This window comes from Symphalangus syndactylus, chromosome 9 (genome assembly GCF_028878055.3).
Source record: "Symphalangus syndactylus isolate Jambi chromosome 9, NHGRI_mSymSyn1-v2.1_pri, whole genome shotgun sequence".
Lineage (NCBI taxonomy): Eukaryota > Metazoa > Chordata > Mammalia > Primates > Hylobatidae > Symphalangus > Symphalangus syndactylus.
The window spans coordinates 16,542,667-16,569,043 of NC_072431.2; the positions used below are offsets into that span (position 1 = coordinate 16,542,667).

At 37.7% G+C, this 26,377-nt stretch overlaps 1 protein-coding gene across 5 annotated transcripts in view; it reads right to left on the reverse strand.

Moving 5' to 3' along the window:
- Positions 1 to 26,377, reverse strand: part of TTC6 (tetratricopeptide repeat domain 6) — a 256,504-nt gene that overhangs the window by 149,441 nt on the left and 80,686 nt on the right. For all 5 annotated transcript variants that reach the window (XR_010122452.1, XM_063645902.1, XM_063645901.1 and 2 more), the window contains 3 exons: positions 21,861 to 21,992; positions 19,162 to 19,368; positions 3,545 to 3,663 (listed from right to left, as the gene is read on the reverse strand). Coding sequence is in view for 4 of the 5 variants with exons in the window: in XM_063645902.1 (XP_063501972.1) it covers positions 3,545 to 3,663; positions 19,162 to 19,368; positions 21,861 to 21,992 (458 nt within the window). In the remaining variant the exon portion in view is untranslated. The remainder of the gene's footprint in view (positions 1 to 3,544; positions 3,664 to 19,161; positions 19,369 to 21,860; positions 21,993 to 26,377) is intronic.

The following is a 26,377-nucleotide window of genomic DNA, read 5'->3' on the forward strand; positions in this document are numbered from 1 at the left end:
TTGAGCACCTACTATATGCCAGATTCTGTGCTAGGTCCTCTACACACATTTTCTCTAATTCCCACAATGAAGCTGTATTGGAGGTATAATTATCCTTATTTTGGGTAGGTCACAAAATTAGTGGGTAACCGCTGGGATCCAAACACAACATTACTGGCTATTGCCCACATTTCTTGCCTATTAGTGACTTCTGGGTGGAAGTGGCCCTTCTCCAGAAGTACTCCATCCCTACCTTCCTATTAAAGCTTACACAACCAAATGACCTTCTTTTCATCCAATCCAATCCAATCCAATCAGCTTTAGATCTTTAGGTCATGTTCACTTCTGACCCCTAAAACACAGCTGAGAATACGAATAACTTGTTGAAATTGCTCTTCCTTCATGGGCCTTTAAAGCTGCAATATCTCAGATTTCCAGCTACCTCTCAAATTCATCATAATCTGACTTAGTCATTGGTTTTCCTTCTCCAGTTTCCAAACTGGGTGTACTTCTCTTTGTACATTGGAAAAATCATCTTTAGTGTTTCAGCTATTACCTCTGTGCTGGGGGCTCCCAAATCTTACCTCCAATATCACTACCTCAACTAGATTCCTCCTTTTGAAGATAGAAAACATCTTTGACCCCTCTCTCTTTCACCTGCACATCCAATGCAAAACTGAGTTTCTCCCCCACACAGGGTTGCTCAGGTGTGTTCCTTCTCCATCCTCACTGCCAGCATACCCTTCATCACCTCAGCCTGCACAGGCAGTCGTTCACCAGTTGGGATGAGTACTGCAGCCTCTGTCTATTACCCTCTGCAAAATTCTACCAGATTGATCTCCTTTAAGTGCTCCCTGACCCAGCACATTGATTGGTTGTTGCTTACTGCATTTGTCTAACTTCCTTTCTCTATGTATCAAGGCTCCTAGACTTTGGACTTACTTCTAGCATAGTGATTAAGAGTACAGACTCTGAAGTCAGACTGCCTGGGTTCAAACACTGTTTACAATTCTCACTTGGTCATAAGCAATTCAATTAATTTCTTTATACCTTGTCCTGGATACACTTGCTTTAAGAAAGAAGAGTGAATGCATTTAGAACAGTGTCTCTCACATAGCAGAAGTTAGCTATTCTCATCAGTTTCCAGGACAAATCACAGAGCTACACCTGTCAGTCCCTTCAGTTATGGATACAGTGCTGTCTACTCTTTTGTCCATGTCTAAATATTCTTCAAACAAGATCTCAAGGACAGACTTCTCTGCCAAGTTTATCTTTTTTTCTTTTTTACAAACTGTCTTTTTTTGTAAGTTGCTCTACTCTTCTGTCACTCATTTTAACCTTTATCTAGAGGGTTAATGCTGGTCTGTCCACTGACCACTGGATATGGCTGGCACTGATTCAGAGATTAGCATGGTGTAAAGAATATAGACTTTGGAGTTGGCTGGGCCTGGATCAGGATCTTGGTTCTAACACTTGCCAACTGTATTACTGACTTCTCTAAAAGTCTTCTGATAAATGAGGATAAAAATCCCTAACCCTTGCCTTTATAAGAACTGATAAAAATAGATGTGTAATTCCCAGTCTGTAGAAATATCTCAAGAAATGGTTTATTTTTAAGGTTGTTACTATTATTTTGCACTACACAGCACCTGACCCATTGCCAGGCCCCATATGTACACTATTGAATCATTAATAGAGAGTGGTCTATGGCATTTCCAAAAGAGTGTAGGGCCTAACAAAAATAGGATATGAAATGTGTTCATGTGAAAGAGGAAAAGAGAGGTAATTCTAAACATTTGGAAATGCCTGAGACAAAGAGGCCTAACTGGAGGAGTGAAAGGGGGTGTCCAGAAAGCCAGGACTCCCAGGTACTCTGGGCTCCTAACAAAGGGCTTTTAAAATAGAGGGAAAAAAAAAAAGGTGTGCTCTGATGTCAAGCTCACCTACACCATCATTCTACTTGAGACAGGTCCTGGCTAGTGGAATGTGTTTGAGATTACATTACTGATTTTCATATTTTCTTTAAAAAGCATCACAACCAATCTGAATTCCGATGCGCCCATTATAGTCTATTAACATTAAGCAAATAAATTTCCCTTGGTTATTGACCTAAATAACAATATGCTGCAATAGATGTTTGAATTCCCAAGAATACAATTTAATGTGAGGGCTAGTGAGAAAATTTAAGTTGAAAATTGATTAAAGAAAAAGGAACAGTAAATAAAAGACTTTCAGAAACATTTTCCCAAGATTCTCTTTTACTATATAATTTTTAAAAATATCAGACTTTTATTCCTCTGCATCTCATTCTATTTCTCACTAATGAAAATTTCTAATTTTGTTTTAATGAATTAAAGCAGTACTATATATATATCAATAAGATCTACAAATATTTTTGGCATGCTCAGGAAAGGCTGTGTGTTTTTACAGCACACTCTTCTTAAACAGGACTATTTGTCATTCTTTGAAACACTAAGACATAAAAAAGAAAAGACTCTGACTCTGTGTGTGGTCATACTACTCTGCTTAATGCACTAAATGCAAGGTTTTTTAGAAAAAGAAATCAAGAAGTTTCTGCTTCATTGATAATCTGACAGTAACTATTTATTGAAGGTAAAATACTTGTTGTCTGCTGTCACTATTTGTTTTAATACATAATCTTGCTAACTAAATGAGCTTAAAGCAATGTAGATAAGCAATGGTATGTACAGGGTCACTTAAATGCCAATTTGACTGTTTCATAAACTTTGGAATTCTTTTCCCATGAGTCTATTCTCAGCTACTAAATTGTGAGTAATATCCATTTACAAAGTTTGAGCTGGCCATAAAAAGGTTGTCTTCCATGTCCAGCATACCTTTCAGTTCCCTAAGCAACAACAAAAGCTAATAATTAAAGTTTCTTCAAACCCCAATTAAGAGTTAAATGAAGAAGAATCTAGAAGAAACTAACCCATAAAAACTTAGTGGTGAAATAAGGAGAAAATCAGAGTTTCAACAAGGTGACTAGCAAAATGTAAATCATAATCAAATTGCATTTCCACACTATTATTTAAAATTGTGGTTGTATTCCTGTGTAACAAGAAACTCCATTAAAATTATGGATGTAAGGATGAAGCATGATATTAATAGTAGAGAAAAATAATGCCATCTAAACTACCAAACAGATGGCTTATGCACATTTTGTGTTGGCTTGTTTTTTATTTTATCATAACAAAATTAACCAATATAATAAGCAATTGATCCAAATCAGGCATTACAGTGACCAAAAATATCAAATCTAACATGCTAACATTTAATTTTCTTTAGTCTCACAGTTACTTTTTTCCAGCTATTGTTACATCATGAAAGTAAGTACATTTGTCAAAAACAAAAAAAGAAAAAAGCATAAAGTATAGCACTAACTGTAAAATCGGCCACCAACTTTTCCTGTGAGAAGGTTTAACTTGGCTCTCATATATGAATTTCTAAAACATTTAGTTTTCTTTTTTAAAAATGTATTTTCATGTCTCAATGCTACTGAATAACTCCTCTTCCAATAGAAAAATTATACATTTAAGAAAATTACTTTTTATGTAGTTTTTTATCACAAAGAGGTTTTGAAGACTTTCTTGGTCTCAGTGATTTATGTTTCTGCATTCGCTTAATTTCTTTTCCTTCAATTTGCAAGAATTCTGGTGATTTTGCCTTTAAGAAAATATAAAGTGTGCAGTTAAGGGAAGATGTAACATGAGAGTTAGATCTTTCTCTCATATTTAGTGAGTCATCTAATATTTAAACTCCAGATTTCTATGTATATGTTATAACAGAATGCTAAAAGTAAATTGATAGTTTCCTCTAAATCCATATCTAAATTTTACATATATACCTATATAACAATAAAAATATTAGTATCATGTTTATTTACAACATTTTTATTACCTTAAAATTATTGAAGAATAAATATATTTTCCCTCCATAAGTGCACTCTTCTTTATTGGTATTTGTAATAAAACTTACCCTTATTTCCTTAAAGTTTGGCATGACTGCTGGTAACAACCACAAGCTAAAAAGAACTTTAGTGTTTTATATTTTTGTTTTGATCAGTTTATCAGAATAAACTTCTGCAGAATTCATGGTAATCATTCATGTAAAGATATTTTCTCTGTGGGTTTCTCTATATATTTTTGAGATTAGATTTAAGGAAGAAATTAGGGAGGCCCTCCTTGGGAAAAGCTATGGTTGAATAAGTAGAAGGTAGCCAGATGAAAGGAAGTTAATTTTTTTATGCTAGGTAGGGTTTAGGTTTGATACAGTAGTAAAGAAGGAGCTATTGCAGCTTCTTGGGTGATGAAGTAATGAAGAGTAAAGGAAGTTCAATGAATACAGAGCATTCCACCTAACCATCTTGGTAATCTGAATTTCCTGTACAGTATTTCCAGAAAGTGGTCATCACCTGGCTGGAACATGGTCAGGAGTGGAGAACTTGAATACACATAAACTCAGCCACTTTCTCTTTGAAACTCTTCCAGTCCTAGAATTTTTTGCTTGTTTCTTTATGATTGAATCTAACAATTTTCATCCACCAGTCTCAATTCAAACCTCAGGAACCATACAAGCACAATCTAGCTCTCAATTGTTTGAGAGACAGACAAATATTAGAATACAGTTTACTCCCCTGGGCCTGCTTTCCCCTCAGATACACATCCCCAGTCCTTTCAACTCTACCTTATATGACATGGTTTTGAAGTACTATGCTTAGTCATCCTCACTGCTTTCTTCCAAATTGTCTCTAATTTGTCAGAACTCCTCCTGGGGTTGGACACCCGGATGTGAACATAATATCTGAGGTGTGATATAATCAGATCAACCAGAAAAAGAGATGGTATTTGTCAAACAATGCAAACTATGATTGCATGTGGCTTCATCACAAAACTACACTACAGCCTAAAACACTGAAGTTTTTCACATTTGCTACTAAATCTTGTCATCCCATATCTATGCACTTACTTTGTGGATCCTAAGGCTATCCTAATTAAATTTCATCTGAGATCTGACTCATCAAATCTTTTTTTAATTCTTAATTTTTGTGGGTACATAGAAGGTATATATATTCATGGGGTACATAAAATGTTTTCATACAGGCATGCAATGCATAATAATTACATCATGGAAAATGGAGTATCCATTCCCTTGAGCATTTTTCCTTTGTGTTACAAACAATCCAATTATACTCTTTTAGTTATTTTTAAATGTACAATTAAATTATTACTGACTGGCCAGGTGCAGTGGCTCACACCTATAATCCCAGCACTTTGGGAGGCCAAGGCGGGCCGATCACCTGAGGTCGGGAGTTCGAGACCAGCCTGACCAACATGGAGAAACCCGTCTCTACTAAAACTACAAAATTAGCTAGGCGTGGTGGTGCATGCCTGTAATCCCAGCTACTCAGGAGACTGAGGCAGGAGAATCATTCAAACCCAGGAGGCATAGGTTGCGGTGAGCCAAGATTGCGCCATTGCATTCTAGCCTGGGCAACAAGAGTGAAATTCCATCTCGAATGAATAAATAAATAAATAATTACTGACTATAGTCACCCTGTCATGCTATCAAGTATTATGCCTTCTTCATTAATTCTGTTTTTTGTACCCATTAACCACCCCCACTTCACGCCCATCAAGCCTCCCTTCCCAGCCTCTGGTAACCATCCTTATACTATCTCTACGGGTTCAATTGTTTTGATTTTTAGATCCCACAAATAAGTGAGAATCTGTGATGTTTGTCTTTCTGTGCCTGGATTATTTCACTTAACATAATGATCTCCAGTTCCTTCCATGTTGTTGCAAATGACTGAATCTGTCTTTTTTTTTTTTTTTTTTTGAGACAGGGCCTCAATCTGTAACCCAGGCTGGAGTGCAGTGGAATGGTCACAATGCACTGCAGCCTCAGCCTCTTGGGCTCCATTGATCCTCTTACCTCAGCATCCCAAGTAACTGGGGCTACAGGCATGCACCATCAAGCCTGGCTAATTTTTGTATTTTTGTAGAAATGGAGTTTTTCCGTGTTTTCCAGTCTGGTCTCAAACTCCTGAGCTCAAGCAATCTACACGGCTAGGCCTCCCAATGTATTGGGATTACAGGAATGAACCACCGTGCCCAGCCTCATTCTTTTTCATGGCTGACTAGTATTCCATCATGTGTATGTACCACATTTTCTTTATCCATTCTTCTGTTGATGGACACTTAGGTTGCTTCCAAATCTTGGCTGTTGTGTGACCAGTGCTGCAACAAACATGAAAGCACAGATATCCTTTGACATACTGATTTCCTTTCTTTGGGGTATGTACCCAGCAGTGGGATTGCTGTATCATATGGTAGTTCTATTTTCAGTTTTTTGAGGAATCTCCAACCTGTTCTCCATAGTGGTTATACTAATTTACATTCCCATCAACAACGTATGAGGCTTCCCTATTCTCCACATCCCTGCCAGCATTTGTTATTGCCTGTCTTTTGGATATAAGCCATTTTAACTGGGCTGAGATAATATCTCATTGTAGTTTTGAGCACTTTTCATATGTCTGTTTGCCATTTGTATGTCTTCTTTTGAGAAACGTATATTCAAATCTTTTGCATATTTTTAAATAAATTGTTAGATTTTTTCCTACAGGGTTGTTTGAGCTCCTCATATATTCTGGTTATTAATTCCTTGCAAGATGTGTAGTTTGCTAATATTTCTCCCATTCTGTGGGTTGTCTCTTCACTTTACTGATTGTATCCTTTGGTGTGCAAAAGCTTTTTAACTTGACATGAACCCATTTGTTCATTTTTGCTTTGGTTGCCTGTGCTTGTGGGGTATGGCTCAAGAAATATTTGCTGAAACCAATGTCCTGGAGAGTTTCCCCAGTGTTTGTTTTTTTGTGTGTGTGGTAGTTTTATAGTTTGAGGTCTTAGATTTAATTATTTAATCCATTTTGATTTGATTTTGTCTATGGTGAGACACAGGGGTCTAGATTCATTCTTCTGCATATGGATATCATTTTCCCAGCATCATTTATTGAAGAGGCTCTCTTTTCCCCATCATATGTTCTTGACAGCTTTGTTGAAAACGAGTTTACTGTAGGTGTGTACTGTATTCTGTTCCATTGGTATACGTGTCTGTTTTTATGCCAGTACCATGCTGTTTTGGTTTCTATAGCTCTGTAGTATAATTTGAAGTCAGGTAAGGTGATTTTCCTCCAGGTTTTTTGTTTTTGTTTTTATTTTTGGGGGGTTTGTTTTTTGTTGTCGTTATTGTTTGTTTGTTTTGTTTTGTATGGTTTTTGTTTTTGTTTGCTTAGGATAGTTTTGGTTATTCTGGGCCTTTTTTGGTTCCATATAAATTTTAGGATTGTTTTTTCTATTTCTGTGAAGAATATCATTGGTATTTTGATACAGACTGCATTGAATCTGTAGAATGCTTTGGATAGTATACACATTTTAACAATATTGGTTCTTCCAATCCATGAACATGGAATATCTTTCCATTTTTTGGTCCTCTTCAATTTCTTTCATCAGTGTTTTATAGTTTTTATTATAGAGATCCTTCATTTCTTTGGTTAATTCCTAGGTGTTTTGTAAATGGGACTACTTTTTACTTCCTTTTCAGTTTGTTCACTGTTGGCATAGAAATGCTACTGATTTTTGCATGTGAACTTCTTGTCCTGCAACTTTACTAAATTTGTTTATCAGTTCTAATAGTTTTTTGTGGAGTCTTTTGGTTTTTCCAGATATAAGATCATACCATCTGCAAACAAGAATAATTTGACTTCTTCCTTTCCAATTTGGATGCCTTTTATTTCTTCCTGTTGTCTGATGGCTGTAGCTAGAACTTCCAGTATGATGTTGAATAACAGTGGTGAGAGTGCGCATCTTTCAGGTGATTCAGATCTTAGAGGAAAGGCTTTCAGTTTTCCCCATTCAGTATGATACTAGCTGCGGGTCTGTCACATGTGGTTTTGGGATTTATTTATTTATTTATTTATTTATTTATTTATTTATTTTTGAGATGGAGTCTTGCTCTGTTGCTGAGGCTGGAGTGCAGTGGCACGATCTCAGCTCACTGCAACCTCTGCCTCCCAGGTTCAAGCAATTCTCCAGCCTCAGCCTCCCGAGTAGCTGGGTTTGGTTTGGTTTGCTCTTTCTTTTCTAGTTCTTTAAGACCCATCATTAGCTTGTTCATCTGAAGTTTTTCCTCTTTTTTGATGTAAGCACTTATACCTATGAGCTTCCCTCTTGGTACTACTTTTGTTGTATCCCACAGGTTTTGGTATGTTATGTTTCCATTATCATTTGTTTCAAAAAAGTTTTTCAATTTCCTTCTTAATTTCTTCATTGACTTGCTGGTCATTCAGAAGCACATTGTTTAATTTCAATGCATATAGTTTCCAGAATTATTCTTGTTACTGATTCTAGTTTTATTCTATTGTTTTTTGTTTGTTGTTTGTTTGTTTGTTTGACACTCTGTCACACAGGCTGTAGTGCAGTGGCACAATCTCGGCTCACTGTGACCTCCAGCTGCCAGGTTCAAACAATTCTCATGCCTCAGCCTCCTGAGTAGCTGGGATTACAGGCATGCACCACCACATCTGGCTAATTTTTGTATTTTTAGTGCAGATGGGGTTTCGGCATGTTGGCAAGGCTGGTCTTGAAATCCTGACCTCAAGTGATCCACCCACCTTGGCCTCCCAAAGTGCTAGGATTGCAGACGTGAGCCACCACACCTGACCAGTTTTACTCTATTGTGGTCAGAGAAAATGTTGGTGGTTTTTTTTTAATGTTTTAAGACTTGTTTTGTGACCTAACATATGGTCTGTCCTCGAGAATGATCCACATGCTAAGGAAAAGAATGTGTATTCTGCAGCCATTGGATGAAATGTTCTATAAATATCCATTAGATCCATTGCTCTATAGTGCAGATTAAGTCTGATGTTTCTTTGTTGAATTTCTGTCTATAAGACCTGTCCAATGCTGTAGGTGGGATGTTGAAGTTTTCAGCTATTGTATTGGAGTCTGCCTCTTTGACTCCCTAATATTTGCTTGATAAATCTGGGCACTCCAGTGTGGGGTGCATATATAATTAAAACTGTTATATCCTCTTTCTGAATTGACCCCTTTATGATTGTTTAGTGACCTTCTTTTTCTCTTCTTACAGTTTTTTTCCTGAAATCTATTTTGTCTGATATAAGTATAGAGATTCCTGCTCTTTTTTGGTTTCCATTGGCATGGAATATCTTTTTCCATCCCTGTATTTTCAGGCTATGTGTGTCTTTATAGATGAAGTGCATTACTTGTAGGCAACAGATCAATCAGTCTCAATTTTTTAATCCATTCAGCCACTCTGTGTCTATTGATTGGAGAGTTTAGTCCATTCACATTCAATGTTATGACTGATGAGTAAGGACTTTCTCTTGCCGTTTTGTTATTTGTTTTCTGGTTATTTTGTGGTCTTCTCTTCCTTCTTTCTTTCCTGTCTTCCTTTTAGTAAAGGTGGCTTTCTTTGGTGATATGATCTAGTTTCTTGCTTTTTATTTTTTGTGTATCTGTTGAATGATTTTTGTTCTGAGGTTATCATGAGGCTTCCAAATACTGTCTTACAGTCCATTATTTTAAACTGAGAACAACCTAACACTGTTTGCATAAACACACAAACAAGCAAGCAGAAAAGAAAAAAAAACTAATAAAGCCTCTACACTTTAACTTTATTCTCCTGCTTTTTATCTTCTTCTTGTTTCTATTTATATCTATGGTACTGTCTATATCTTGAAAAGTTGTTATAGTTATTATTTTTTGTTGGTTAATCATTTAGTCTCTGTACTTAAGTTTACACACCACACTTATGGTGCTATAATATTCTGTTTTTCTCTGTACTTACTATTAACAGTGAGATTTGTACCTTCATATTATTATTTATTCCTCATTATCATGCTTTTCTCTCTGGTTGAAATACTCTTTTTAGTATTTCTTGTAGTACAGGTCTGGTGTTGATAAAATGCCTCAGCTTTTGTTTGTCTGGGAAATATTTTATTTCTCCTTCATGTTTGAAGGATAATTTCACCAGATACATTATTCTAGGGTTAAAGTTGTTTTTATTTAGCACTTTAAGTATGTCATGCTACTCTCTCGTGGCCTGTAAGGTTTCCACTGAAAAGTCTGCTGCTGGACATATTGGAGCTCTGTTGTATGTTGTTTCTTTTCTCTTGTTGTTTTTGAAATCCTTTCTTTATCCTTGAACTTTGGGAATTTAATTATTAAATGCCTTGAAGTAGTAGGGTTAAATCTTCTTGGTGTTCTGTAGCCTTCTTGTACTTGGATAGTGATATCTTTCTCCAGGTTGGGGAAGTTCTCTGTTATCCCTTTGAGTAAACTTTCTACCTCTATGTCTTTCTCTACATCGTCTTTAAAGCCAATAACACTTAGATTTGCCCTTTTGAGATTATTTTATAGATTTTGTAGGTGTGCTTCATTGTGTTTTATTCTTTTTTCTTTTGTCTCCTCTGTGTATTTTCAAATAGCCTGTCTTTAAGCTAATTAATTATTCCTTCTGCTTGATCAATTCTGCCACTATAAGACTCTGATGCATTCTTCAGTATGCCAACTGCATTTTTCAACTCCAGAATTTCTGCTTGGTTCTTTCTAATTATTTCAATTTCTTTGTTAAATTTCTAAGATAGAATTGTGAACTGATTCTCTGTGTTATCTAGAATTTCTCTGAGTTTCTTCAAAACAGGTATTTTGATGTCTCTATATATTTTGAATATATCTCTATTTCTGTCAGGGTTGGCCCTTGGTGCCTTATTTAGTTCATTTGGTGAAGTCATGTTTTCCTGGATCATTGTGATACTTGTAGATACCTGTCTGTGTCTCGGCATTGAAGAGTTAGGTATTTATTGCAGACTTTGCAGTCTGGGCTTGTTTGTACCCATCCTTTTGGGGAAGGCTTTCCAGATATTCAAAATGAGTTGAGTGTTGTAATCTCAGCTGTATCTGCTTTAGGGTTGGGAACCCCAAGCCCAGTAATGCTGTGGTACTTGCAGACTCATAGAGGTACCACCTTGATGGTCTTGAACCATATCTGGAAGAATTCTCTGAATTACAGAATTACAGAAACTCTTGTTCTCTTCTTTTACTTTGTCCTAAACAAACAAAGTCTTTCTTTCTTTCTTTCTTTCTTTCTTTCTTTATTTATTTATTTATTTATTTATTTCTCTCTCTCTCTCTCTCTCTCCCCCGCGAGCCAACTGGAGCTGGGGATGGAGTGACACAAGCACCCCTGTGGCCTCTATTCCTAGGACTGCACTGGGTCAGATCTGAAGCCAGCACAGCTCTAGGTCTCGCTCAAGGCCTGCTATAACCACTCCCTGGCCACTACCTATGTTTGCTCAAAGACCTAGAGCTCTACGATCATCAGGTGGCAAAACCAGCCAGGCCTATGTCATTTGCAGCAAATTCGCTCAGGCCCTGGGTGCAACCAGATGTGCCATCCCGGAGCCAGGGACTAGAGTCAAAAACCTTAGACATCCATCTGGCATTCTATTGTACTACAGCTGAACTGGCACTCAAACCACAAAAGGAAATCCTTCCCACTATTCTCCCCACTTTTCAAAAGCAGAGGAGCCTCTCCCTGTGGCCACCGCCATCTCAGGCCCACGAGGAGTATTCCCAGACTTCTGCCAATGTTTCTTCAAGGCCTAAGGACTCCTCAGTCAGCTTGTGGTAAATGCTGGTTGGCCTGGGACTCATCCTTCAGGGGAGTGGGCTTCCCTCTGGCCTAGGGCAGGTCCAGAAATGGTGTACAGGAGCCAAGTCCTGGACTCAAGGACCCCAAGAGCCCACTTGGTGCTCTACTCCCCTATAGCCAAGCTGGTTTCTAAAGTGCAATACAAAGTCCTCTTTACTTTTCCCTCCACTTTTCTCAAGCAGGGGTCTCACCCTGTAGCCACCACAGCTGGGAATGTGCTGAGTCTTGCCTGAGACCAGCAAGTCTCAGGGTCTCACCCAAGGCCCTCAGCTGATATCCTTTCTAGCTATTCAGAGCCCAAAGACTTTTCAGTTAGGAGATGATGAATCTTACCACAACTGGGTCCTTCTCTTCAAGGCAGCCCAGGGCATGTCTAGAAATGTCTGGGAGCTAGGGCCTCATGACACTGACCAGTGCCCTATCCTGCTGTGGCTGAGCATGGTATGTAAGACACAAAACAAAGTCTTCCCCACTCTTCCATCTCCTCTTCTAAAGCAAAAGGAAGGAGTCGCTTTTGGAGCCATGAGCTATGCAGCCTGGGGTTAGGGGAGGAGTTATGCCAGCACTACTTAGCTGCCCTGGCTGGTGTCTCAGTAGGCTGCATGCCTCCCTAGTCCACTATCTCTGAGTCCAGTTCAACCCTAGGACTTACCTACGTGTTGCAGTACTTGTGGCCTACACTGCCCTTCAAATTTATTTGGGGCCTCCGAGCATGTTAGCCTGTGGTGGCAAGGCTTTTAAGAAATCAATCTCCGACTACTGAGATCAGCTATTCCTCTCTGGGTAGGGTTCATTTAAATGCACCCTCTGTGGGCAGGCACCAGCTGAGTTTGGTTAAGTTTTGGTTTCTGCTATAACGAGACAGCATTGAGTTCAACACTTCACACTTGCTGGCTCTCCCTCTCCCCAGGGCACAGAAAAACTCTCTGAACCACCCCTCAGCTGCCAATGGGTCAGGGAGGGGTGGTGTCAGCAACGCAAGACTATTTTTCCTACGTCTTCAATGCCTCTTTCAGTGATATGAAGTTACAGTCAGGTTCTGTGTCCTGGTGTACTGTGGAGTGGAGGGGGCAATCAATGGAGCCTTCTTGCCAGTAGCATTTTTGATGCTATCTACAAATTCAATCAGCAAGTTTTCCATTTTCTCATCTGATATGGTTTGACCTTGTCCCCACCCAAATCTCATCTTGAATTGTAGCTCCCATAATTCCCTCATGTTGTGTGAGGGACCCAGTGGGAGATAAGTGAATCATGGGGGCAGTTTCCTCCATACTGTTCTCATGGTAGTTAATACGTCTCACAACATCTGATGGTTTTATCAGGGGAAACTTCTTTCTCTTGGCTCTCATTCTCTTCTCTTGTCTGTCACCATGTGAGACACACGTTTCACCTTCCACCATGATTGGGAGGCCTGCCCACCCATGTGGAACTGTGAGCCCATTAAACCTCTTTCTTTTGTAAATTGCCCAGTTTTGGATATGTCTTTATCAGCAGCACGAAAACAGACTAATACATCATCTAAACCATTAGGAAATATATCGAATTGGACACAGCCCTGTAGCAGTCCATGAGACTTCCATGTACTAGTTGTGCATCCTTTGCATAAGTAGTTACAAATCCATTTAGTAGTCCACCTGACCACAATCTCCTCTACAAAACCATCATTGGGAGGCTTTCATAAGCAGGTTGCTGATATTCCAATGATAATAGCAATAACTAATGTTTATTGAGTTTTCTGTGTGTCAGGCATTGTTCTAAGTGCTTTATATTGTAGCATCTACATATAATCCTCACAAAAACAATATGAGGTGGGCACTGTCATTATCCTCATTTTACAATACAGCCATATAGTAGAGTTCAGTACTTTGCCTGAGGTCACACTACTAGCAAAGGGTAAAGAGAGGATTCGGTCCTTGGACATCTAGTTGCAGAGGCTGTGCTCTTCCCACGATACTCACGTTGAACACCAGGTCTAACATTTTTATGATGCTTAGTCTAGGAATTCTAGGAAAATAAATGAGGTTAGTCTTCCATGGCTTATCCTTAAGGGACCCATACTCCAAGTGATTACCACTTCCTTTAAGAAGGGTTCAAACACAATTCTCTTAATGATCATTTAATAATTCTAGAGTTTTGTCAAAGATCAGATAGTTGTAGCTATGCGGCATCATTTCTGAGGGCTCTGTTCTGTTCCATTGATCTATGTCTCTGTTGTGGTACCAGTACCATGCTGTTTTGGTTACTGTAGCCTTGTAGTACAGTTTAAAGTCAGGTAGCGTGATGCCTCCAGCTTTGTTCTTTTGGCTTAGGATTGACTTGGCGATGCGGGCTCTTTTTTGGTTCCATATGAACTTTAAAGTAGTTTTTTCCAATTCTGTGAAGAAAGTCATTGGTAGCTTGATGGGGATGGCATTGAATCTATAAATTACCTTGGGCAGTATGGCCATTTTCACGATATTGATTCTTCCAACCCATGAGCATGGAATGTTCTTCCATTTGTTTGTATCCTCTTTTATTTCATTGAGCAGTGGTTTGTAGTTCTCCTTGAAGAGGTCCTTCACATCCCTGGTAAGTTGGATTCCTAGGTATTTTATTCTCTTTGAAGCAATTGTGAATGGGAGTTCACTCATGATTTGGCTCTCTGTTTGTCTGTTATTGGTGTACAAGAATGCTTGTGATTTTTGTACATTAATTTTGTATCCTGAGACTTTGCTGAAGTTGCTAATCAGCTTAAGGAGATTTTGGGCTGAGACAACGGGGTTTTCTAGATATACAATCATGTCATCTGCAAACAGGGACAATTTGACTTCCTCTTTTCCTAATTGAATACCCTTTATTTCCTTCTCCTGCCTGATTGCTCTGGCCAGAACTTCCAGCACTATGTTGAATAGGAGCGGTTAGAGAGGGCATCCCTGTCTTGTGCCAGTTTTCAGAGGGAATGCTTCCAGTTTTTGCCCATTCAGTATGATATTGGCTGTGGGTTTGTTGTAGATAGCTCTTATTATTTTGAGATACGTCCCATCAATACCTAATTTATTGAGAGTTTTTAGCATGAAGGGTTGTTGAATTTTGTCAAAGGCCTTTTCTGCATCTATTGAGATAATCATGTGGTTTTTGTCTTTGGTTCTGTTTATATGCTGGATTACATTTATTGATTTGCGTATGTTGAACCAGCCTTGCAACAAACCTGACAAAAACAAGAAATAGGGAAAGGATTCCCTATTTAATAAATGGTGCTGGGAAAACTGGCTAGCCATATGTAGAAAGCTGAAACTGGATCCCTTCCTTACACCTTATACAAAAATTAATTCAAGATGGATTAAAGACTTATATGTTAGACCTAAAACCATTAAAATCCTACAAGAAAACCTAGGCAATACCATTCAGGACATAGGCGTGGGCAAGGACTTCATGTCTAAAACACCAAAAGCAATGGCAACAAAAGCCAAAATCGACAAATGGGATCTCATTAAACTTAAGAGCTTCTGCACAGCAAAAGAAACTATCATCAGAGTGAACAGGCAACCTACACAATGGGAGAAAATTTTTGCAACCTACTCATCTGACAAAGGGCTAATATCCAGAATCTACAATGAACTCAAACAAATTTACAAGAAGAAAACAAACAACCCCATCAAAAAGTGGGCAGAGGACATGAACAGACACTTCTCAAAAGAAGACATTTATGCAGCCAAAAAACACATGAAGAAATGCTCCTCATCACTGGCCATCAAAGAAATGCAAATCAAAACCACAGTGAGATACCATCTCACACCAGTTAGAATGGCCATCATTAAAAAATCAGGAAACAACAGGTGCTGGAGAGGATGTGGAGAAATAGGAACACTTTTACACTGTTGGTGGGACTGTAAACTAGTTCAACCATTGTGGAAGTCAGTGTGGCGATTCCTCAGGGATCTAGAACTAGAAATACCATTTGACCCAGCCATCCCATTACTGGGTATATACCCAAAGGACTATAAATCATGCTGCTATAAAGACACATGCACACGTATGTTTATTGCGGCACTATTCACAATAGCAAAGAGTTGGAACCAACCCAAATGTCCAACAACGATAGACTGGATTAAGAAAATGTGGCACATATACACCATGGAATACTATGCAGCCATAAAAAATGATGAGTTCATGTCCTTTGTAGGGACATGGATGAAACTGGAAAACATCATTCTCAGTAAACTATCGCAAGGACAAAAAACCAAACACCGCATGTTCTCCTCATAGGTGGGAATTGAACAATGAGAACTCATGGACACAGGAAGGGGAACATCACGCTCCGAGGACTGTTGTGGGGTGGGGGGAGGGGGGAGGGACAGCATTAGGAGATACACCTAATGCTAAATGACGAGTTAATGGGTGCAGGAAATCAACATGGCACATGGATACATATGTAACAAACCTGCACATTGTGCACATGTACCCTAAAACCCTAAAGTATAATAAAAAAAAAAAGATAAAAAAAATAATAATAATTCTAAAGTTTTGTCCAAGATCAATGCATAGATTGCAGAAATCTCAACCCTCACACTTAAAAAAATAAAAAAGTCATATTTGCAGTTGCCAGTCTCCAAGCATTTGCACCTCTCCCACTGTAGCAGCTCCCCAAAGCTGCTGCTGAAAGGTGCAACAAGCTTAAACCCATCTATCTGAGCTATCCAACAGGCTCAGATATCCAAGTTAACTCTTAAAATCTTTTATAAATCTTGCACTTTAAGTTTCTATTACGAATTCTTCTTTCTAAAGATCATTCTCCCTGTCAGATTTAAAAGACACAAAGCATAAGTTTATCAGCTTCCTTTTCTCTTTGTTATACTTCTATTTATTTAAAACCTCAATCTTTTTCCAAAAATACATTAAGGCAGCTGTCATCTCTTGTCATCACACTATTCATCCATATGACAGAGTTATCTTTCTTTTATTCCCCCTCTCTTTGCTCCAAAACTAACATCAAAAATACTTGTTTTTTTCTTAACATTATTCATAGGACTAAACCCATTCTGGATCTCGGCTTTCTTGGTACAATTTTATAGCAACATGCCACCTTTATATTTTTCTATGGATATGCATTTCTACGGATATTTTTAAAACTCTAAATGCAATAGATTACCCATACATGTTTTGTGAGAATTTGGGAGATTTAAGGCATCCCCATACCTGTTAAACTTTCTTCCATTTATAATATCAGGTCATTGATCCTATCTATACTTTTTATAGACTTTCACTGACATTTTCTAAAATGTTCAACCATCCTATTATTGGCTTTGTGTCAGTTATTTCTTCACAGAATCACTATTATTTCTATCTAACTTCCTTTCGTTCGTCATGATTTAGACAAAAATACTAATCACCTTCATTATATTAACAAGCTTCTAGGAGTAGAAATGGCCAACTAGGTAAGGATTGATCAAATTCTCTACTTTTTCTGCTGAACAAAACCTCCCAACATATATCTGAGCAATTAAAGTCCTGCATTGTTCCTTTATCACACCTCTGTGCTACTTCTGTTTAATCATGTCAGAAAAGTCTTCTTTCCCCTTAATCCTCAAACTGGCCAGGCTTGCTGGAGCATATTGTTCATCATTCTGCTAACATTTTGAGCAGAAATGCTAGAAACTAACCTTATGGACTCAAATGTCCACATACAGTGTAAAGTTCATGGATAACAACTGGTCTTGAGATGTTAACACAAATAAATATATGATTCTTGGAGAAGACTTGGTGGGAATAGTTTAGTGATATTTTATGGCATTTCTGAAGGGTCCCACAATATCCCACAACAATAAGGCATAATATTTTATTAGACATTCTCTTCTCCTCCCCTTGAAACATTTCTCGTTTCAATTTAGAGTCTTTTTAATCCATTTACCAAGTCATTCTGATCAAAACATTCTTCCTAGAATGCTTCTTAGAAACATCCAAACGCATGCTTTGTAAAGAGCATGACTGATGGGGTCAGTCACCAACAACAGGATAAGACCCTTGTCCCTGGAAGCAGTGGTAGATTTCCTCTGGTCAACTATTACTTGTGGATCTTCCTTATTACCTGTTATTCATGGAAGATCAATAGGCTAGTGTCATGTAGGATAAACCTGAGAAAATAGGGCTTGAGAAATGAAGAAAAACCACTGCATTAATTCAGACATAAGGTCACCAGGACCCAGACTAGGATGGGGTAACTAGAAAAGAGAAGAAAAATAACGTTTGAGAATAATATTTGGGAAATTCCAAGCCTTGGAGATTGATTTATATTGTAAAAAGCAAGGGAAGAGGAAGGCCACAGACAAATCCCACGTTTCAGAGTTGGAAGTCTCCGGCAAAAATTGAAGAATGAGTAATGGCCAGTTGACCTCAGTGAAGCGTATTGGGAACATAATCATTGGTGGGGAGGGGAGACCCAGAAGTAGAGGAATTACCCAGAAAGGCTGTTTACCCAAGAAGGGGCATCCATCTGAATCAGTCTGGGAGAGGATTTCTGGTGATAATCAAGATGATATGCTGTGGTTCAAGGAAAAGGGGCTGCTTTTTTTAATGCTAATAATATATCTATTTTTAAATAAATTTATTTAAGTAAAAAAAGTGACTCAAATTAATAAAAAGAATTAATACAACAATCCTCCCGTATCTGTGAGGCATATGTTCCAAACCCCAGTGGATGCTTGAACTTTATATACATTATGCTCTTTCCCATACATACATACTGATGATAAAGTTTAATTTATACGTTAAGCACCATATAAGATTAACAACAATAACTAATAATACAATAGAAGAATTATAACATACTGTAATAAAAGTTATGTGAATATGGTCTCTCTCTCTCTCTCTCTCTAAATATCTTATTGTCCTATGTGTATTCACCTATTTCCACACTGCAGTTGACCACAACTAACTAAAGCCTCGGAAAGTAAAGCCATGGATAAGAGGAAACTTAAACCCTACAGTAAAGGCAAGGTGATATGCAAATATGATAAAAATTATGTAAACAATGGATAAAATGAATCTTGTAAACATTCTCACAGCAGTAAAAGTATGAACTTAAATGAGGTAAAGTTATAAAAGCTATAAAATTCACCAAGTTCTATTTCCTGGATTACAATTCCTGACTTCCTTGAGATGGTAACTAGAAGATTCTTGGCCAATTTCTAAAAGACTAAAAATTCCTTCCCTCCTTGAAAATCTGTTTTCTCTCCCCAGAGTTGCAATTAGGGTTGACACTAGAAACCCTCAAAAAACATGTTTTCTTTTCCTAAATGGGCAACTTGCACTTCTGAGGCCACCTTTTCAGAGTGAACACACCATCACCCCCACCCCCAGCCCCATACCTTGGTCCTTGCCTGGGCCAATTCTTCACACCTGCACATCCTCAATTCTCATAACTCTTAGGTGTTTCCAACATAAACAGTTTCTTACCGTTAAAGACACCCACTTGGCTTCTTTTGAATCACTTGTGGGCTGTCCATCTTCCAAAGGTTTACTTAATTCCTCTGCTGGCTGAACTTGCGAAATTTCCTGAGGTTTAAATACTGTGCTTTCTGCTTCTGAGGGTCCCCATTCTATATCCTCTTGTTCAATCTGGAGAATACTTGACATGGTTTCAGGAAGTTCCTTATGCACACTCTGTTGGAAAAAGTAAATGTGCAAGAATGCTTTTTTTTTTTTAATTGGTCCTTCTAGGCTTTTCAGTGATGCAACGGTTTCTATCTGACAACAAGATGAATATGAAAACGCACGCTTGAAACTAAGCATAGGTGATAATTTTCCTCTGAAGATTTAGAAAGAGAAGCTCAAATTGACTTAAGAAAAATGTGAAGGCTGGCAAATTATTTTCCTCAGCCCTTGTCTCAGAAACTACAGCCACCCCACAGTTGTTATGGGTAAAAGATGGCATACAATACCAAATACTATAAAATTTTCTTTATTATGCAAGAAGGTATAGCTAGACCAAGAAATTTATTTTTGTAAAATAGAACTTTAATCTTGAGCTCATGTTGGTTCTGTTTTTTCCATATCACAAGTCATCAAGCAGGAGCTCATGTTTTTATAAAGCTACTGGATGGTGTTATGGAAAGATTAAGAAGATGTTTTTAACCAGATGGGACTGAATTCAAATCCTGGATCTGTTAATTAATAGATGTTTGACCTTAGCCAAGTTACTTAAACTTTTTTAGCCTCATTTTTGTCACTGGTCATCAGGATAGGCCATGCCCAACCAAAAAAAAAAATCAGTGGTTCAACACACTGGGGCAGTGTGTTCACTACAAATCAAAGTGGCTCTTTAGGGCAGGTATACTTCTCATGGTAGCTCAGCCATCTAGGCTCTTCCAGGTTGTAGTTCCTTCACACCAGAACACAGCTTCCATGGTCACCACAGAACAGTGACCATATCACTTTCCTTCCCAACCCATTGGCCACAAACAGCTACATGACCCCATCTAACTGCAAGAGGGTGGGGGACATTTGAATATTTAACAGGGAGCCATTCAGCTGCTCCATTGGCTTGACTCACATCTTTACAAGGGATATATCTTTTCTTGTACTTGGTTTTTGTGTGTGTCCTCTGCAAGCTGAGGAAGAAAGAAGCCAATAGTGACTCAGTCCAAGTACAAAATTTTCAAAGGTAGGGAATCTGACAATGCAGCCTTCAGTCTGTGGCCAAAGGCCCAAAAGCCCCCGGCAAACCACTAGTGTAAGTCCAAGAGTCCAAAGGCCAAAGAAGCTGGAGTCTGATGTCTGAGGGCAGGAGGGATGGATGGAAGCATCCATGACCCGGTACCAAGTCAAAAGGTATTTTACCTCTAAAGAAGGGGGTCAGCTTCCTTATAAAAAGCCAGAGGACAGAAGAGGTCCAGTGATTGCCTGCAAATGTCAATGCTTAGGGAATGATTCCAGCAGAATTACAAATAAATTAATATTTTTGTTTAACTCTTTATTTTAAATAATCAAGATGATACCTAAGCTAGATATCTGATTGTTGGCCTTTTTCACAGTTTCATTCAAAATGGTATCTTTCCTTATACTGAATGTAGTGAATGGTATTAAGTTTATTATATTAATGAAAGTTTCTATTTTGCGAAACCTAATTGATAGTGTATTTTCAGTTTACTATACCTGTTAGAGGCATCGAGGTCAGAAGTTTTGATATCTATTTGTAAATGATGTCAACTAGAGGCAGCTACCCTAGATGTCAGTCTTAAGTCCATCGCATATGTGGTAAGGCTTCCTAATTGATATATCCACATACTATTACAAAGGGCTACTAGTACCATCTCATGCTGGATCATGAGGCCGGTGATAAGAATAGAAAGGAGAAAAAGATATGGCCCCAAAGCATCTCAAACTCTAGTAGTTTTACCATTTGTGGTAACTCTAACATTACAGGACCCATAGCTTTTGTGAAAAGAAAAAATTCCATGCACTTTCTGAACATGATATGCTAACCTAAAAATGAAATACGATCACAATTTTATGTATGTGGGGGTCATATTTTCAGGAACCAAAGGAGCTTGTTATTTAATGGTAACATTTTATGAACTCTTTGTAGAGGAACTGACCAGCAGTCTATCACTTTTCTATGTAAACGTGAGTTTCTATACACAAGGAGATACTTTCCATTCACAAGGAATATGTTCCAGATTGCGTTGAATCCAATGGTTATGTTACCAATGATGGATAAAAAGAAAGCTTTATTTCCAAAACAAATTTCTGTCACCAACTGTCCATATTTTTCAACCAAATTCTCCCCTTGCAATGCTTTTAACAATTCTTCTAGCTGAATACAGACAAAAGTAATGCTTTCTTAGAAGATAACAATTTTTAATTAATTATCCAACTACCTTCTAGATCTAAATGTCTCTAAATCAGAATTGTTAAAATCTTCCCCTTCTAAAAAGAGTTTGGGGCCTTAGCTCAGAAGGTCCATGGTAGCCAGCAACAGTGAGCCAAAATGGCCAAGATTCCCAGTGTGGTATCGAGTTAGATGTTCTCACAGGTAAATACACTTCTAAAATACATCAGAGAAAATTTTTTAACTCTCTATATAAACATTCAAGCAACAGGAAGCATGCTGTTACTTTAACAGAGGCAAGGAGGATTTTTATTAAAGACTTTACCGTTTGCGATTCCTCAGCACCCATCTGGAATTTATACTCTGCTTGCATCTCAGGTGTTTCTGCCTGTATCTCAGGTGTTTCTGCTTGCATAGGTGATGTGTTGGGGTACATTTTTCCCATTAAAGAAATATCCTTGCATGAGAAAAGGAAACAAAGTGATGCCAATTTTTAAAATCATTGAGGCACATTATTCATTATACTAAAATGCTACTCAATTTGTGTAGTAAATGAAAAATAGAGACATATAAACTAGTCAATAACACATGGTAAATGAATAAAGAAAAAACAATAAAGGCAGGATGTGGTGGCTCATGCCTGTAATCCCAGCACTTCGGGAGGCCGAGATGGGTGGATCACCTCAGGTCAGGAATTTGAGACGAGCCTGACCAACATAGTGAAACCCCAACTCTAGTAAAAATACAAAATTAGCCAGGCATGATGGCGCATGTCTGTAATCCCAGCTACTTGGGAGGCTGAGGCAGGAGAATTGCTTGAGCCCAGGAGGAAGAGGTTGCAGTGAGCTGAGATCATGCCATTGCACTACAGCCTGGACAACAAGAGGGAAACTCTGTTTAAAAAAATAAATAAACAAAAATAAAAATATTTTTATCTATGTTTTCAATTTCATGGCTTTTTGCTGATCTCTATAAGTATATTTTTAGATTTAACAAGATAATTAGGTAATATTAAGTCAGATGCTATAAAACAATGCTATTAAGTCAGATTCTATAAAACACTGCACAAGAAAGATAAAATCAAAACTAAAATTTAATGCAACCAAGGGCAAGAGCGAATACGCTTAAAACCTCACTGGATGGACTGTTAGTATCATTTTTACCATAGCTAACGACAATTGCAATGATATACTCTCTACTCAGTTGAGATGGTAAGAAGATAGTACACTCCAATTACTAACAATGATCTAGGAATAAAGAGACCCAGATTCTGTGCATCCAAACTGTGAAGCCAGAAATCAGGCGTCAACAGGCACATTATTTTGCTTTCCTTCACCTCAGTCTTATTACTTTTTAAATAGGCATTCAACTACATGACTTTTTTTTTTTAAACAGAGACTTGCTCTGTCACCCATGGTGGAATGCAGTGGTGCAATCATAGCTCCCTGTAACTTCAAACTCCTAGGCTCAAGCGTTCCTTTCACCTCAGCCTCCTGAGTAGCATGGACTACAAGTGCATACCACAACACTCAACTAATGTTTTTGTTTCTTGTAGAGATGGGGTATCTCTACATTGCCCAGGCTGATCTTGAGCTTGTGACCTTAAGGAATCCTCCCTCCTTGGCCTCCCAAAGTGCTGGGATTACACAGGCATGAGACACTGTGCCCGGCCTGCATGAATTTTTAAGGTCCCTTTTTCTTGTAGCATTTTAGTAATGTCAATGGCAAGATTCAAACTCCCACTGTACCTTAAAACTCTTATTTTTCTACTTTTTATTTGCTTTATTAAAAGGATCTAATTCAGGCCATTGGCTTCTACTTCTGTCTTCTTGTTATACATAACTACAAAACTGGACAAAATATTACAGCAGCTCTTTCAGGATTTGACAACAGGCAGTGCAGAACTGTGATGACAGAGAATGGAAACAAATAAGGTAAGAGCTATAATTACCTGATATCTGCCTGATACAATTTCCAGAACATGGCACAAAAAGGCAAAAGCCAAACAGAGCCCAAGTATCTTACTAAACTGAAGAGACAGAAATCAGATGACAGGAGGACTAAGAGGCTAGAATTTGTAAGGAACAGTGTGGAGATGAGGGCACTGCATAGAGAAAGAGCTCCAGAAATCGGCATAGGGTCCTTGAGTCTTTGGCTGAAAGTCTGCCCATGCAATGGGGAAACCCATGAGGCTAGACAAAGAAACCCTGCCAGGGAAGAAAACAATTACTAAAGAGCTGTACGTCACAATTCCCAGAGCTCACACAAGGTTGGGATTCATTAGGTCTCCCACCAGACATGCAAGATACGTGGTACATTCATTATAAAGGCCAGAAGGATCATCTCTTAGTAGTAATGCTAAATTAACCCTTGAGTAAAGGCTTCTGTGGACGTTAACAATGCTTTAAAATAATTCTTGAAAAAATCAAGCTGCTCTTCAAGTAACTTAACTGCCTATCAGAACAAACTCCAACACTCTTTAAAGGAAGTCAACAAAACCGAATGTAAAATTCATAATGTCCAACATCCAATCAGAAGTTGCTGGTCACATGAAGAAGCACAAATATGTGATACATAACCAGGAAGAAAATCATACAAAAAGACCCAGAAATGACATACATTTCAGAATTAGCAAATAAGGATCTTAAACTTCTAATATAAATATTGTAAGTGTTCAACATTAAATAAAAATGTAAGCATAAAGAGGAGCAAATGTAAGAAACAGAATGAAATGTGACATCTATAGATAGAACACACATCATCTAAAATAAAATTCTCACTGAGTGGCATTAACAGAAGAGAAAGACATTGCAGAAGAAAATGTCAGTTAACTTAAAGGCATATCAACAGGAACCATGCCAAATGAACCACAGAGAGAAAAAAACTGAAATAAAATGAACAAATACTCAGTCGAACATATATTTAATTGGGGTTCCAGAAAGGGATATGGGGAGTGACTGAAAATATTCACACACAAATGGCCAAAAATTTTCCAAATATCATGACAGCTACAAACCCCCTAAGTTCAGTGACCTCCGAGCAGAAACACACAAACAATACTGCCCCAAGTTCACTGTCATCAGAATAATAAAAACCAGTAATTCTAAAAAATCTCTTTATTTGCAAATGAATATGATTACACATATACAGAAAATCATAAAGAATGCCAAAAAACCTACTAGAGCTAATAAACTAACTCACTAAAGTTGTAGGGTACAGGGTAAATATGTAAAAATAAGTTTTATTTCCAAACAATGAACAATCTGCAAACAAAATTAAGAAAACAATTCCATTTAAAATGCCATAAATGACAATAAAATACTTAGAAATAAATTTAACCCAAAAAGCACAAGACTTGTATAAAATATTGCTGAAAGAAATTAAAGAAGTCCTAAATGAAAGGAAAGGCATCCTATGTCCATGGACTAAAAGACAATAGTGTTAAGATGGCAAGACTCCCCAAAGCTATCTACAGATTCTTTGCAATCCCTATCAAAAACCCAAGGGCCTTTTTTTCAGAAATAGAAAAACTGATCCTAAAATTCATATGGAATTGAAAGTTCCCCTGAACAGGCAAAACAATCTTGAAAAAGAAAAATAAAGCTGGAGGACTCACACTTCCCTATTTCAAAATTTACTATCAAACTACAATAACCAAAACAGTGTGATACTAGCATAAAGATAGACATCTAAATCAATGGAATAAATGTAAGTCCAAAAATAAACTCATCCAACCCATGCTCAATCGACTTTTGACAAAGGTGCCAAAAACATTCAATGGGAAACAAATACACTCTTCAAATGGTGCTGGGGCAACTGAATATCAACACGCAAAAAAATAAAGTTGGACCCCTATCTCATACGATATACAAAAATTAACTCAAAATTGGTCAAATACCTGAATGTAAGACCTATAAACTGTAAAATTCTTAGAAGAAAACATATGAATAAATCTTCATGACCTTGGATTTGGCCATACCTTCTTAGATATAACAACAAAAGCATAAGCAACCAAAGAAAAAATAGACAAATTGGATTTTACCAAATTTAAAATTTCTGTGCATTGAGGACACTATGAAGAAAGTAAAAATGCAACCCACTGAATGGGAGAAAATATTTGTAAATCATTTGCCTGACAAGGGTCTAGTATTAGGAATATATAAGGAAGTCTTAGAATTTAACAAAAAGACCAAAAAAAATTAAAAATGGGCAATGGACTCCTGGCTTTGAAGTTAATAATACTCTTTGGCAATAACACAAGTAGTTTTTAAGGTAGAAAAAAGCAACAGAAAGAAGCTTCAAAGGAAATGCCCTGATTATTCAGCTTAAGAATTTCACTCCCTTCCTCTTCCTACCAGTTGTAAGTGTCCTGGCCACCCAACTATTTCTGACCATGATCCTCTAACTAATCATTCTTTAGTGTCAACAACTTTGGCATTTCTCAATTAAGCATTTCCCATACAAGAAAAGCAAGGTTTTTCCTCTCAGAATCACTGTCATTAATATCACCATGCAACAGAAAATTGTCTAGTACAAAGGAAAGCCTTTGAAAGAGTTTTGACACTAACATACAACAAGAATATTCTGGAAGTCATAGCACTAACTCTTTGCTGTGAATTATAAAACTCTGTGAATTATTTGGTGGAAGTGAGAATATAATCACAGGAGATAGACAACAAATTTTCATTTCTATATAGTCAAAAAATGGGCAAAGCATTTTTGACATTTCTCCAGAGAAGATATACAAAAGCCAACAAGCGCATGAAAAGATGACCAACACAAATAATCAGGGAAACACAAATCAAAATCCCAATGAGATACCACCTTATACCCACTAGGATG